Here is a 13,187-nt window from a genome sequence, read left to right as displayed (position 1 = left end):
ATTAAGACACATTATTATGAACTAGTCAGTCAGACTCTGCTCAGTTATTTAATGAAGACAATAAACTATCATGTAAAATATAATTGTAGACTGATCCAAGCATATTTGATTCCAATGGTTTCATGGTGAGACCAATATCACAGGGGGTTTCTAAACAAAGGTGAGTTGAAGCATGAATTGTAAAACTGATTTCAGTAGTGCTTCGACCATTTGATGCATTTCTGTTACATCATGACGTAAACAAGTTAGAGATAATTAAGATAGTTAATTGTGATCTTTCTTCTTCTCCCACGTCTGGAAAGGTTGATCACATTGTCTCCTACTGTTCCCTAATAGCGTCTGTGCATCTTTATCACTTGCAGTCATTGAAGCGAGAGGATGTGTTTATTGTGTCCAAGTTGTGGAACACCAAACATCACCCAGAGGATGTTGAGCCATCCTGTCGAGTCTCCCTGCAGAAGCTCCAACTGCAGTACCTGGACCTGTATCTCATGCACTGGCCTCTTGCCTTCAAGTAAGTATCACATGTCACAAAATTCAACAACTCTATCATATCACTTGAACTGCCTCAAGACTTCTCACTGCTCATGAACTTTAACTTCCAATTGCCTATAGATTTTCTATGGCCGTATAGTTGGTGACCAGGATGGTAACCATTAATGTGGTGGACGAAGCCGTACGCCTGCTTGCTGCTGGTGGTAGCTGCCGACTAGGGCTCCTTGATGTCTCAGTGACCTTCGACCCGGTCTGCCTTGGGCCTCTCCTTCCCATAGTCTCCACACGTTGTCTGAATTCGGTCCATGAGATGCAAGTGTCCTTCTCCCGCAGAGTCAGTTCATTCAAGTGCTCCCTTCACATATGATGATCATTTTCCAGTTCTCCATAGGGCTCCCATAGGTTCATTCTGGTCTAGCGCCTCTGCTGCTGAGCATCTACGGGGTGTTGGGTTTGACACCGCCTTACACCAGTCACCTTCCTCCTTAATCTGAGGGTGCTGCCACTAATCCACATTTGTAGCATGAATAGGTCTTGAGGCCTTAAAGGACTGGAATTCACTTATGTGACTCATACTGAAACCTTATAATATAGAGTTTCTTTTCTACTTCATTTCCTCCTTTTTGGGATCTTGGGCTCAATTGTGACTTTCTTTGCTCACTTGGGACTTTCCCCATCTTTCTACCTGCAGTTCTTTCTTTTGGCTTTTTTCCAACTATTGCCTTAACTTTCAACATCATCAGTGCCATTCCAGCCTTCTCTTTAGAGAAAAAAGGGAACTTTTTGTCATCCATACCGTCTAGAGGTCACCATTCAAGGATTAAAGTAAAAAGGGTCTCTTAAATAGTCTTCCTTCCTTGACTCTTTCTTTGCTTTGCTGGGTGGTGTCAGTCCCTCCGCTGCAGCGCTTCATCTATTTTATGCTTTTACTCAGCTGGCTTCCACATTTCATTTCCATGCTATCTCAAACATGCTGCATTACTCCAAGGCTGCAGCACAACTTGGTGGGGCATTATTTGGTGGAGGGGTTGAGAGGCACTTAGGGCTCCAGATTGGCTCACAGCATAGAGTTGCAGCAGTTTGATATTTTTACAGACAGTCATAGCAAATATTCTAAAAAAAAGGCACTCTCTGTCGCTGCTGCACGGCTGTGGGGCTCTGTGCCACAGGGGACCATCCTTCTGCCAACCGGCTTTCTTTGGACTAGGCAAGCCTTTCCTGGCTTTTGGAGTCACCGCTGTGGGTATGCATGGCTTGTACCGAGGGGGCTGTCCCTGTGGGGATATCTCTTATTATTCCCAAAGACAGGCTTGCAGGGATCCAAGCTGGATAAGCAGCGCCAGACCAACATATCCTCTTTGTTGGAAGTGGCCAAGCACATGGCATCCCTTCAGATGAAGTGAGAGGACATAGATTTCCTACAGATCAATATAAATACTGGAAGGTCTGACGTGTACACATTGAAGCCTTCACTGGACCAGCAGTGCTACTGACAAGTAGTTTGATTGCCTTGTACCGTAGATACCTTCAGGATCCGCCAGGATGACTGGAAGACCAATAGTACGCATGATCATATGGTACAGAGCGAGTCTGTGAAGCATGTGATCCACTGTGATAGAGCAGGTATGTAAAGTCCGTCTTACACTGTGATAGAGCAGGTATGTAAGGCTTGTCTTACACTGCAATAGAGCAGGTATGTAAGACCCGTCTTACACTGTGACAGAGCAGGTATGTAAGGCTTGTCTTACACTGCAATAGAGCAGGTATGTAAGGCCCGTCTTACACTGTGACAGAGCAGGTATGTAAGGCTTGTCTTACACTGCAATAGAGCAGGTATGTAAGGTTCATCTTACACTGTGACAGAGCAGGTATGTAAGGCCCGTCTTACACTGTCATAGGGCAGGTGTATAATGCCCAGCATACACCGAGATAGAACAGGTATGTAAACCTCTTCATACGATGAGATAGAGCAGGTTTGTACGGCCCACCATATACTGAACTAAAGCAGATATGTAATCCTGTCTTACACTGATAGGGCAGGTATGTAAGGTTCATCTTACATTGATAGGGCAGGTATGGAAGGTTCATCATACATTGATAGGGCAGGTATGTTAGGTTCATCTTACACTGTGATGGAGCGGGTATGTAAGCAGTGGTGGCTCTTCCACAATGGCGGAGGAGCGTCACCCCACTGCCTGGCTCAGAGCCAGCATAAGAAAAATAAAACAATGTTCTAGCATTGTTTTATTTTTCATTTTCTGGCTCCGAGACAGCTTGTGCAGATAGACGCAGGGTGGGGCACGGGAGGAGGAGTGCTATGTTTACTCCCTAAGTGCGCATATGTGTTTGTCCAGCCTTCTCAGGCCGACCAAACACACATGCACACTTAAGTTTCTCCAGCCCGGCTACATTAAACAGCTGGCTAGAGAAACCCCCCACAGACTCCCTGGCCTGAGCGGAGCGTCTTTTCAGGCCAATCTCCGCACTGCTGTCCTTGAAGGAGAGCAGCGCGGGGATTGGATGGGAGTCTGTCTCAGGGGCTACCGGGACCAGGAAGAGAAGAGGAAGCACGACGCAGCAGGCGACCTGCAGCTTCAGGTAAGTTCTTTTATTTTTATATATTCTAACAACCCCCCCTCTGCGTGCTCCTCCTTCCGCATTCTGCCCTTCCACCGAACCACCCTTTGTTTGTGGCGGCTGCCACTGTGTGTAAGGCCCGTCTTACACTGCGATAGAGCAGGTATGTAAGGCCCGTCTTACACTGTGGCAGAGCAGGTATGTGTTGGACAGGCCACACAGAGGGCTTGCTCCCTCCCCGCACGACAGGGCCCGAGCTCCGGCCCACCAGGCATACCCCCGCGACAAGCACCTGTACCCCGTCTCCCGACGGATCTTCTGCCCTCGGACCACTACTCATCACGGGGTCCAGCCCCACCGGCTTCCCCGGCCGGGTCAAGCCTCCATCTTGGGCCCTGCACCACGCGGCCGCGTGGCCTCACCCCGACCCCAACCCCGGGCCTGGCCGGCCCCGACATCCCGGCACCACCATCCACCCAGGAGGTGAGCGGATCACTTGGCAGGTCAATGGGAGAACGAGGTGTCAAAGGCTCCCCCTCGCCAGGTGCCGATCGCCCCCAGCTCCCCCAGGCACTGGCTCCACCCCCTGCTGGGTGTCTGGACACCTTCATCCCGGACCCTCCGACCTCCAAGTGCGAGGGTCCGGACATCAAAGGGCACCAGCCCTATAACTGGGGCAGCTCCGGAGCAGGAAGGCAGTTGTATCCTGGAGTCGAGAGACACCGAGTGAACTCAGCCTTGACGGTCTACTGGCGCTGCCGTAGCCCGCTCTTGTGACCCATCGTCCTGCCTGCTGGCGCTGCCGCGGCCTTCTGCAACCTCCATCCTCACCGGGACCTGCTGGCGCTGCCGCGGACCGTACATCGACCATCTTCCTGGGACCTGCTGGCGCTGCCGCGGCCCGTTGTAACAACCATCTTCACCGGGACCTGCTGCCGCGGACCGTACATCGACCATCTTCCTGGGACCTGCTGGCGCTGCCGCGGCCCGTTGTAACAACCATCTTCACCGGGACCTGCTGGCGCTGCCGCGGACCGTACATCGTCCATCTTCCTGGGACCTGCTGGCGCTGCCGCGGCCCGTTGTAACGATCATCATCACCGGGACCTGCTGGCGCTGCCGCGGCCCGTACCACCTAAACACCAAGCTCGAGGATTGTGAGCTCATCATCTCATCCGAACTACCTGACTGGTAAACAGACTGTCCCGCTACCCCCTTTCCTACCTTGCGAGACTCGAATCGAGGGGACCCCTGAGTCCAGACCTCCTTGTACCATTCAACCGTACCTTAAGAAGTGCTTATAAAGAACACTGAACCTTATCCGTGTGTGGTATCTGTCTGTGGGGGAGAAGTTACTTGTCTGTACGATCGCTGGAGACGGTTCTCCCCGGAGACCTCTCCTCCTGACCCCGGCCGGCCCTCCCGGTCCGTCTACCTTTTCTAACATTGGTGGCCAGCGGCGCGATCCGAATCAACGCGTAATCGTACAGAGAGTAGCTCACCCCACGAAAAAAACACGATGTCGACCAAAGATAGCAGCCCCGCCGAGAAATTCCAAATGGAGAAATTAGAAGAATACAACCACCGCGAACTGAGACAATTTTGCATAGAACTTGGCATTGCTACCACCGGCCTAAGTACCAAGGATGATCTAAAGCGCGCCCTTGAGTCATGGACAGAAACTGGGGTCGCAGGATCCTCCGACCAAAGCAGCGTCACACCAGATCAAAACAGCATCACACCAGAGGGGAACGCCACGGCTCCCGAGGAGCGGGGAACGGGCCTCTCACAGGAGGAGATCCGAGAAAGAGACAGAATCAGATTACACGAGTTGGAGATGGCACGACTCAAGATGGATGGGGAACTCAAGTTAGCTGAACAGAAACTCAACCTCGAGCACATGCGGCTCCGAGATGAACGAGAAGAGAAGCAGAGACAGAGAGAGCTGGAGGAGAAAAAAATAACGCTCGAGCACGAGCGCCGACTAGCGGAGATAGAACTGCGAAAACAGAATAAGGAACTGGGGGTGCCTGAGCGACCACACACCCCGGGGCCAATTGAGAAAAAAGTCCATATCCCCAAGGATGTTGTCCGCGAATATGTCCGAGAAGACGACATACAGCAATGGTTTAAAGCCTATGAGATCGCCATGACCTCCCACCGGATCGACCGGAGTGATTGGGGAGCCGGGCTTTGGGGGAGGTTTATCAACGAGGGTCGCGATGCCCTACTGCAGCTCCCAGATCACCAAATGTCGTCCTACGACCACATGAAGGCTGCCCTCCTCACCCGCTACGGCCTCACACCCGAGATGTACCGCCAGAGGTTCAGAGATTGCACCCGGATCCCAGGTACAACTTGGGTAGAATACGTGAACTATTTCAGCCGTGCCTTCGAGGGTTGGATCAAGGGGAGTCAGGTCACCACCTACGAACAACTCTTCAACCTTATGGTATGGGAGCACCTGTCAAACAACTGTTTCGTCGAGCTCAGGCAGCACCTCCTCGACAGTAAGCTGACTGACCCCCGGCAGCTCGCCGCCGAAGCTGACCGATGGGAAAGCACCCGAGTGGGCCGGAAAGGGCCACACGACCAGAACAGAAGCAGCCAAGGCCAGCACCGTCCTCGGGGAGGAGGAGGGGGCCAGGGTCGAGGGAGAGACGCCTTGCCAGCAACACCCGTGGCCAGCACCCCGCCTCCGGCCGGCCGGGGCAACCCCCCGTTGCGGCCCGGGTTCCGAGCCAACGTCACGTGCCACCGGTGCCAGCGACTAGGCCACTACGCCAATGACCCGAGCTGCCCGCTAAACCAAACACCCAAGCCCCGCCAGGTAGCGGCCGCCGCCCTGGGGGAAGAGCGATTATCGGAGGAACCCGAAGAGTATGAGCCGGCCCAGCAAGGGTGGGAACCGGCCGCCATGGTCCTGGCGTGCTTAGGGGGAAGAGACATGGTCCCGCGGGCTCCCCTACCCGCTAACACCAGGAAATACGGTCAGTGGGTGACCATTAATGGACAGCGAGCCGAGGCCTTGCGTGACACAGGCGCCAGTGTGACGGCCGTCCGCTGTCACCTGGTGAAGCCCGAGCAGATCCTGCCGAACATTCTCTGCCCCGTCCGCTCGGCAGACAACTCTGAGAGTATGTGTAAAATGTCCTGCGTCCCATTCGAATGGGGAGGGGTCTCCGGCCTGCTGAAAGTGACGGTCCGGGACGATGCCCCCGTGGACTGCCTCCTGGGGAATGATCTCGAGAGTTCCCCGTGGGCCACCGTCGAGAGAAGAGAGCACCTGGGGATGCTGGGCCTCCCGGACTGGGCCTGCATAACCACCCGGTCCATGGCCGCCCGTGCCGCCCCCCGATCAGAAGAACCCGAATGGCCAGCACCTCCGCCCCCGGTCGCCCCAGTAGAAGGCAACGGCGAGGCCGGCCTCCCGGACCCGACGACCGAAGAGGACGCGCAACCCCAGGACCTTCCGGATCTGGCTCAGTGGCGTCAGGAAGGGGGGCCCACCCAAGAACAGTTCCGCCAGGAGCAAAAGACCTGTCCCTCCCTCGAGGGACTCCGCCAACAAGCCAGCGCCCAAAACGCAGGGGACGCCACCGGAACTCACTGGGTCTACTGGGATAACGACCTGCTCTACAGCGAGCAAAGAATCGCCGAGCTGGGGGCCGGTCGAGTTCTGGTGGTACCTCTCCGCTTCAGAGACTTTCTGCTCAACTTAGCCCACGATGTCCCCCTGGCTTGACACCTGGGCCAGGACAAAACGTACAGTCGCCTAGTGACTCACTTTTTCTGGCCAAAAATGAGGAATGACGTCCTGAACCACTGCCGATCTTGCCCCACATGCCAAGCCAGCGGGAAGAGTGGTCGGAAGCTGAAAGCCCCTCTGCAACCCTTCCCTGTGGTCACCACCCCGTTCGAGAGGGTGGGGATAGACATTGTGGGGCCTCTGGACCCCCGCACGGCACAAGGACACAGGTTCATCTTAGTGCTAGTGGACCATGCCACCCGCTACCCCGAGGCGGTGCCCCTCCGGACCGTGACAGCTCCGGTGGTTGGCCGGGCCCTAATGGGGATCTTCTCCCGGGTAGGCTTCCCCAGAGAAGTCGTCAGCGACCGAGGCACAAATTTCATATCCAAATACATGAAGTCCCTCTGGCAACAATGCGGGGTCACCTACAGATTCACGACCCCCTATCACCCCCAAGGGAACGGACTAGTGGAGCGTTTTAACCGCACTCTCAAGGGGATGATTGGGGGATTGGAAGAGCCCCTCCGTCGCCAGTGGGATGTACTACTCCCGTGCCTCCTCTTCGCCTACCGGGAAGTTCCCCAGAAGTCCCTCGGCTTTAGCCCTTTCGAACTCCTGTACGGGCACCCTGTGCGAGGGCCCCTCAGCCTAGTCAAGGAAGGTTGGGAGATGGCCCCCCTAACAACCCCTCCAGACGTCTTCAAATACATCCTGGCCCTACGAAACCAGACCCGGCGCTTCAGGGAGATGGCCAAGGCGAACCTCGAGGCCAGCCAGGAGGACATGAAGAGGTGGTATGATCACAACGCCTCCTCCGTTGAATTCGAGCCTGGTCAGCAGGTATGGGTGATGTCCCCCACCGAACCATGTGCCTTGCAAGATAAGTGGACGGGGCCCTTCAAAGTGGTCGAGCGCAAAAGCCCCGTCACTTACCTCATCGACATGGGGACCTCCCGGAACCCCCTGCGGGTCCTCCACACCAACCGACTCAAACCACACTTTGTGCGCTCAGAACTCAGCCTCCTGATGGCTACGGACAGTGGGGCAGAGGAAGACTCCGAACCCCTCCCGGATCTTCTGAAGACTCAGGAGAATGACGGCTCCGTGGACGGGGTCCGGCTCTCTGACGCCCTCACTTCGGAGCAACGCCAGGACTGCCGGAACCTCCTGCTGCAGTTCGCTGCCCTGTTCTCCCTCACCCCCGGGGTCACCCCTTGGTGTTTGCACGACGTAGACACCGGGGACAGTCCCCCTGTCCGACACCGGGCCTACCGCGTACCAGATCGGGTACGGGCCTGCATCCAAGAGGAAGTGGCCAAGATGCTCACGATCGGGGTCATCGAGCCCTCGGACAGTCCCTGGGCCAGTCCGGTTGTATTGGTTCCCAAAGCCGCTGCCCCCGGCACCGCACCTGAACTGAGATTCTGCGTCGACTACCGAGGCTTGAACGCTGTCACCCGGACCGACGCTCATCCCATCCCCCGAGCAGACGAGCTGATCGACCGGCTGGGAGCCGCCCGCTACCTTAGTATCTTCGACCTAACAGCGGGCTACTGGCAGATCGGCCTCACACCCAGGGCTCAGGAGCGGTCAGCCTTCTCTACCCCCGATGGCCACTATCAATTCAAGGTCATGCCCTTTGGCATGAAGAATGCCCCCGCCACGTTTCAACGCCTTGTGAACCAGGTCTTGGCGGGGCTCGAAGAGTTCAGTGCTGCCTACCTGGACGATATCGCTGTATACAGCCGCCACTGGTCCGACCACCTCCGTCACCTCCAAGAGGTCCTACAAGCCCTCCAGCGGGCCGGCCTCACCATTAAGGCCGGCAAGTGCCAAATTGGCCAAGGGTCTGTGACCTACCTTGGGCACCAAGTGGGGAGCGGGCTGGTGGCCCCCCTACAACTTAAGATTGCGGCCATCCAGTCCTGGCAGCCCCCCGTCACCCAGACCGAGGTCCGAGCCTTCTTGGGGCTCACCGGCTACTACAGGCGGTTCGTGAAGGACTACGGCAGCATCGTGGGGCCCCTCACGGGTCTCACGTCCAAGAACCAACCGAAGCGGGTTGACTGGACTCCTGATTGTCAAGCGGCCTTCGAGAAGCTGAAGGCCGCCCTGTGCACCGCCCCTGTGCTCCAGGCCCCCGATTACAGTCGGGAATTTGTGGTGCAGACCGACGCCTCCGACCACGGCATCGGGGCCGTCCTCTCTCAGTTGAACCCCGAAGGTCATGACCAGCCGGTGGCCTTCATCAGTCGGCGTCTCCTGGCCCGAGAACAGCGTTGGAGCACCATCGAGAGGGAGGCCTTTGCAGTAATGTGGGCCCTCAAAAAGCTCCGACCCTATCTCTTCGGTACCCACTTCCGGGTACAAACCGACCATCGACCCCTGCAATGGCTGATGCAGATGCGGGGGGAGAACCCAAAACTCTTGCGCTGGTCCATTTCCCTGCAGGGAATGGACTTCACCGTGGAGCACCGACCAGGCCAAGACCACGCCAACGCGGATGGCCTGTCCCGCTTTTTCCGCCTCGACGAAGAGAGTCCCCAAGGAGATGGGTGACTCTCCCCGCCTTCAGCTGGGGGGGACGCATGTTGGACAGGCCACACAGAGGGCTTGCTCCCTCCCCGCACGACAGGGCCCGAGCTCCGGCCCACCAGGCATACCCCCGCGACAAGCACCTGTACCCCGTCTCCCGACGGATCTTCTGCCCTCGGACCACTACTCATCACGGGGTCCAGCCCCACCGGCTTCCCCGGCCGGGTCAAGCCTCCATCTTGGGCCCTGCACCACGCGGCCGCGTGGCCTCACCCCGACCCCAACCCCGGGCCTGGCCGGCCCCGACATCCCGGCACCACCATCCACCCAGGAGGTGAGCGGATCACTTGGCAGGTCAATGGGAGAACGAGGTGTCAAAGGCTCCCCCTCGCCAGGTGCCGATCGCCCCCAGCTCCCCCAGGCACTGGCTCCACCCCCTGCTGGGTGTCTGGACACCTTCATCCCGGACCCTCCGACCTCCAAGTGCGAGGGTCCGGACATCAAAGGGCACCAGCCCTATAACTGGGGCAGCTCCGGAGCAGGAAGGCAGTTGTATCCTGGAGTCGAGAGACACCGAGTGAACTCAGCCTTGACGGTCTACTGGCGCTGCCGTAGCCCGCTCTTGTGACCCATCGTCCTGCCTGCTGGCGCTGCCGCGGCCTTCTGCAACCTCCATCTTCACCGGGACCTGCTGGCGCTGCCGCGGACCGTACATCGACCATCTTCCTGGGACCTGCTGGCGCTGCCGCGGCCCGTTGTAACAACCATCTTCACCGGGACCTGCTGGCGCTGCCGCGGACCGTACATTGTCCATCTTCCTGGGACCTGCTGGCGCTGCCGCGGCCCGTTGTAACGATCATCATCACCGGGACCTGCTGGCGCTGCCGCGGCCCGTACCACCTAAACACCAAGCTCGAGGATTGTGAGCTCATCATCTCATCCGAACTACCTGACTGGTAAACAGACTGTCCCGCTACCCCCTTTCCTACCTTGCGAGACTCGAATCGAGGGGACCCCTGAGTCCAGACCTCCTTGTACCATTCAACCGTACCTTAAGAAGTGCTTATAAAGAACACTGAACCTTATCCGTGTGTGGTATCTGTCTGTGGGGGAGAAGTTACTTGTCTGTACGATCGCTGGAGACGGTTCTCCCCGGAGACCTCTCCTCCTGACCCCGGCCGGCCCTCCCGGTCCGTCTACCTTTTCTAACAGTATGTAAGGTTCGTCTTACACAGTGATAGAGCAGATTGTAATGCCCGTCTTACACTGTGACAGAGCAGGTATGTAAGGCCCATCTGGCACTGTGATAGAGCAGGTATGTAATGTAGGAAGCTGGCTCTGTATATACTATACCAAAATGAAGTATAGTGTGCACAGAGTCCAGTGGCACCCCAAAGGTTGGCAGAGGTAAAAGTAGATAGCACCTTACTCTCTATTTGTGGTAGTGTAGGCGAGCAGTAAGGCTTTATCAGAGGGTAGTGTTAAGCATTTGTTGTACACTCTTAATTAGAAAACGATGTCACACACTCAAAGACTGAACTCAGACCAATTTTGTTAGTATAAAAATATTATTTAGTTATTTTATTTCTAGAACCAAGCAAAGCCTGGTGCAGGTAAGTGAAATAAATGCCTTGCAAAATTCTTATGCAATTTTTTACAATTGAATGCAGGTTCGAAAGCAGTTTATTGAATTACAGGTAAATTACAGTTTTAAGATTACTTTTCAGTTACTTTGTAAATTGCTTTACACTTTACTTATTGGATTACTCTTCAGATTACTTCTGCTAATCGTTGTAATATGCCGCGATATGACACTGAGACATCTCTTAGACAAAAGGTAGGTTAATCACTCTCAGTACATTAGTAGTTTTGTTATTGTTCCAAACAAACCAACTCCACAGTAAGAACAATTTTTAGGAAAAAGCAGTCAATGTTATCCTATGGAGGAAAATAGAGTTATTGGTTAACAGGTAAGTACTTTGTTGTGGGTGCTGGTATTCTGGGGTTCGAACCAGGGTTCCCCCAGGGTCGATGATGACTTTTGTTACACCCTCAGCGGCACTAGGGTGGCCGGGTGCAAAGTGCTGAGGCCCAATATTATCCAATCGGGGATAGGGGGCCTCCAGTTGGTTGCTGCTCATGGACAGGCCACAAGGTTGTGGGAGTAAAGCTCCTGGTGTCGGGCTCAGGGCAAAGAGGGATCCGAGTTAGCACCCAAAGTACACCTGCAGCGGCACAGGGGCGGCTGGGTGCAGGGTGCTATTTTGGCGTCTGGTGCCCTGTTGATTTCAATAGGGATTCTCCGGTTTCAACAAAGACTGCAGGCTCGGGGATGAAGATCTTCTTGAGGTGACCACTGGTTGGAGAGGTAAGTTGGGATGCCTGGGGAGGCTGGGACACTGTCGGTTGGGCCACCCAAGGCCGTGAGACTTCGGGTGCTGCGGTGTCTTTAGGCATCGAGTTTTCTTACCAGCTCCTGTCGCGGTCGGGGGGATCCTCCAGAAAGAGGCTGCAGGCTTCGCGTGGAGATTCGAGGCAGGTCAGAGACCACCAGATCTCAGGTCAGGAGACCTCCTCGTGGTGTTGGGCCACTCGAACTCTGGCTGTGGGCATCAGGTGCAGAGTGGTGCAGACTCGCAGATTTGGCCAGAGTCTTTTCTGTGGAAGGCAGGGCAGGTCCTCGGGGTTCTTGAGGTTGCTGGTTGCAGGACACACCAGGATTTTGCTTCTGCAGGTTCGAGGTTGGAACAGGCTCATAGGGCTGGAGCCAAGTCAGTGGGCGTCCTCCTCTTCTTAGCTTCAGTCCTTCTTCTTCTTTTCTTCTTGGTCGGTTCTTGTCTGAAGAGGCAAGGTTCAGGGTTTCCCCTAAATACTAAATGTAGGGGCGTTACAGGTAGGTAAGGGTTAGGACCAATGGGTCCCTTCCATGGGGTGTGTACACCCCCTATTATTCCACCCTCCAGTGGTAGGGGGGCATATGCCTCACTCTGGTTGGCTGGATCCCCCCCATCTGCAAGAAGGCAGGGACTGAGAGTTGTGCTTCACCTCCCCTCCCCCACCTAAGGGGTGGGGATGGCAAAGGTGGGCACACCTCCCTTCCTCACTTCGTTTTCCCACCAATTCTCCCACCCAAAGAGGGGGTCAGAACCAGTGGGGGGCAGTTGCTGGAAGCAGTAAAGGGCTTAGGGAAGCTCCGAAAGGCAGCAAGCCTTTGATGCTTCCCCTTTGTTAACCCTGCCCATCCTGGGGGAGGAGGCTTGGCACCTCATCCCAGGATGTGCATTGTTTCAGGCCCCCGAGAGCAGCAGGTTCCCAGCCCAGGAGTCCAAAAACATGTCTGGTGGTCGCAGCTGAAAGCAGCCCCTCAGCCTGGACACTAGTGGTGGGTTAGTTTTCAGGGGGCATCTCTAAGATGCCCTCTGTGTGCATTTTTCATTAAATCCCACACTGGCATCAGTGTGGGTTTAATGTGCTGAGAAGTTTGATACCAAACTTCCCAGTTTTCAGTGTAGCCATTATGGTGCTGTGGAGTTCGTAATGACAAACTCCCAGCACCATATACTCTTAATGGCAGCACTGCACTTATAATGTCTAAGAATAGACTTAAACACTGTAGGGGTACAGGGCTCATGCACCTGTACCCTCACCACTGGCGTAGGGCACCCAGCTAGAGGGGTGACTGTTCTATGTCAGGGCAGTGAGTTGTTGGCATGGCACGCAGGGATGTGTGCCATGTTGACTCTTCACTTTGTTCTGCACCAAAATACGCAGCCTGTGAAGGCAGTGTGTGTGTGTGTGTGTGTGTGTGTGTGTAAAGGTACAGGGCCTC

General features: G+C 55.5%; 1 protein-coding gene across 2 annotated transcripts in view; it reads left to right on the top strand.

Annotated features, from left to right (window-relative positions):
• LOC146863820 (aldo-keto reductase family 1 member A1-A-like) overlaps positions 1–13,187 on the top strand; it is a 193,475-nt gene that overhangs the window by 74,067 nt on the left and 106,221 nt on the right. For both annotated transcript variants that reach the window (XM_085628243.1, XM_085628236.1), the window contains exon 4: positions 363–514. In XM_085628243.1, the coding sequence (XP_085484369.1) occupies positions 363–514 (152 nt within the window). The remainder of the gene's footprint in view (positions 1–362; positions 515–13,187) is intronic.

Source organism: Triturus cristatus, chromosome 2_1, assembly GCF_964204655.1.
Source record: "Triturus cristatus chromosome 2_1, aTriCri1.1, whole genome shotgun sequence".
In the NCBI taxonomy this organism is placed as follows: Eukaryota; Metazoa; Chordata; class Amphibia; order Caudata; family Salamandridae; genus Triturus; species Triturus cristatus.
The sequence above is the reverse complement of the archived record's forward strand: the minus strand, read 5'-3'. Positions and strand labels throughout refer to the sequence as shown.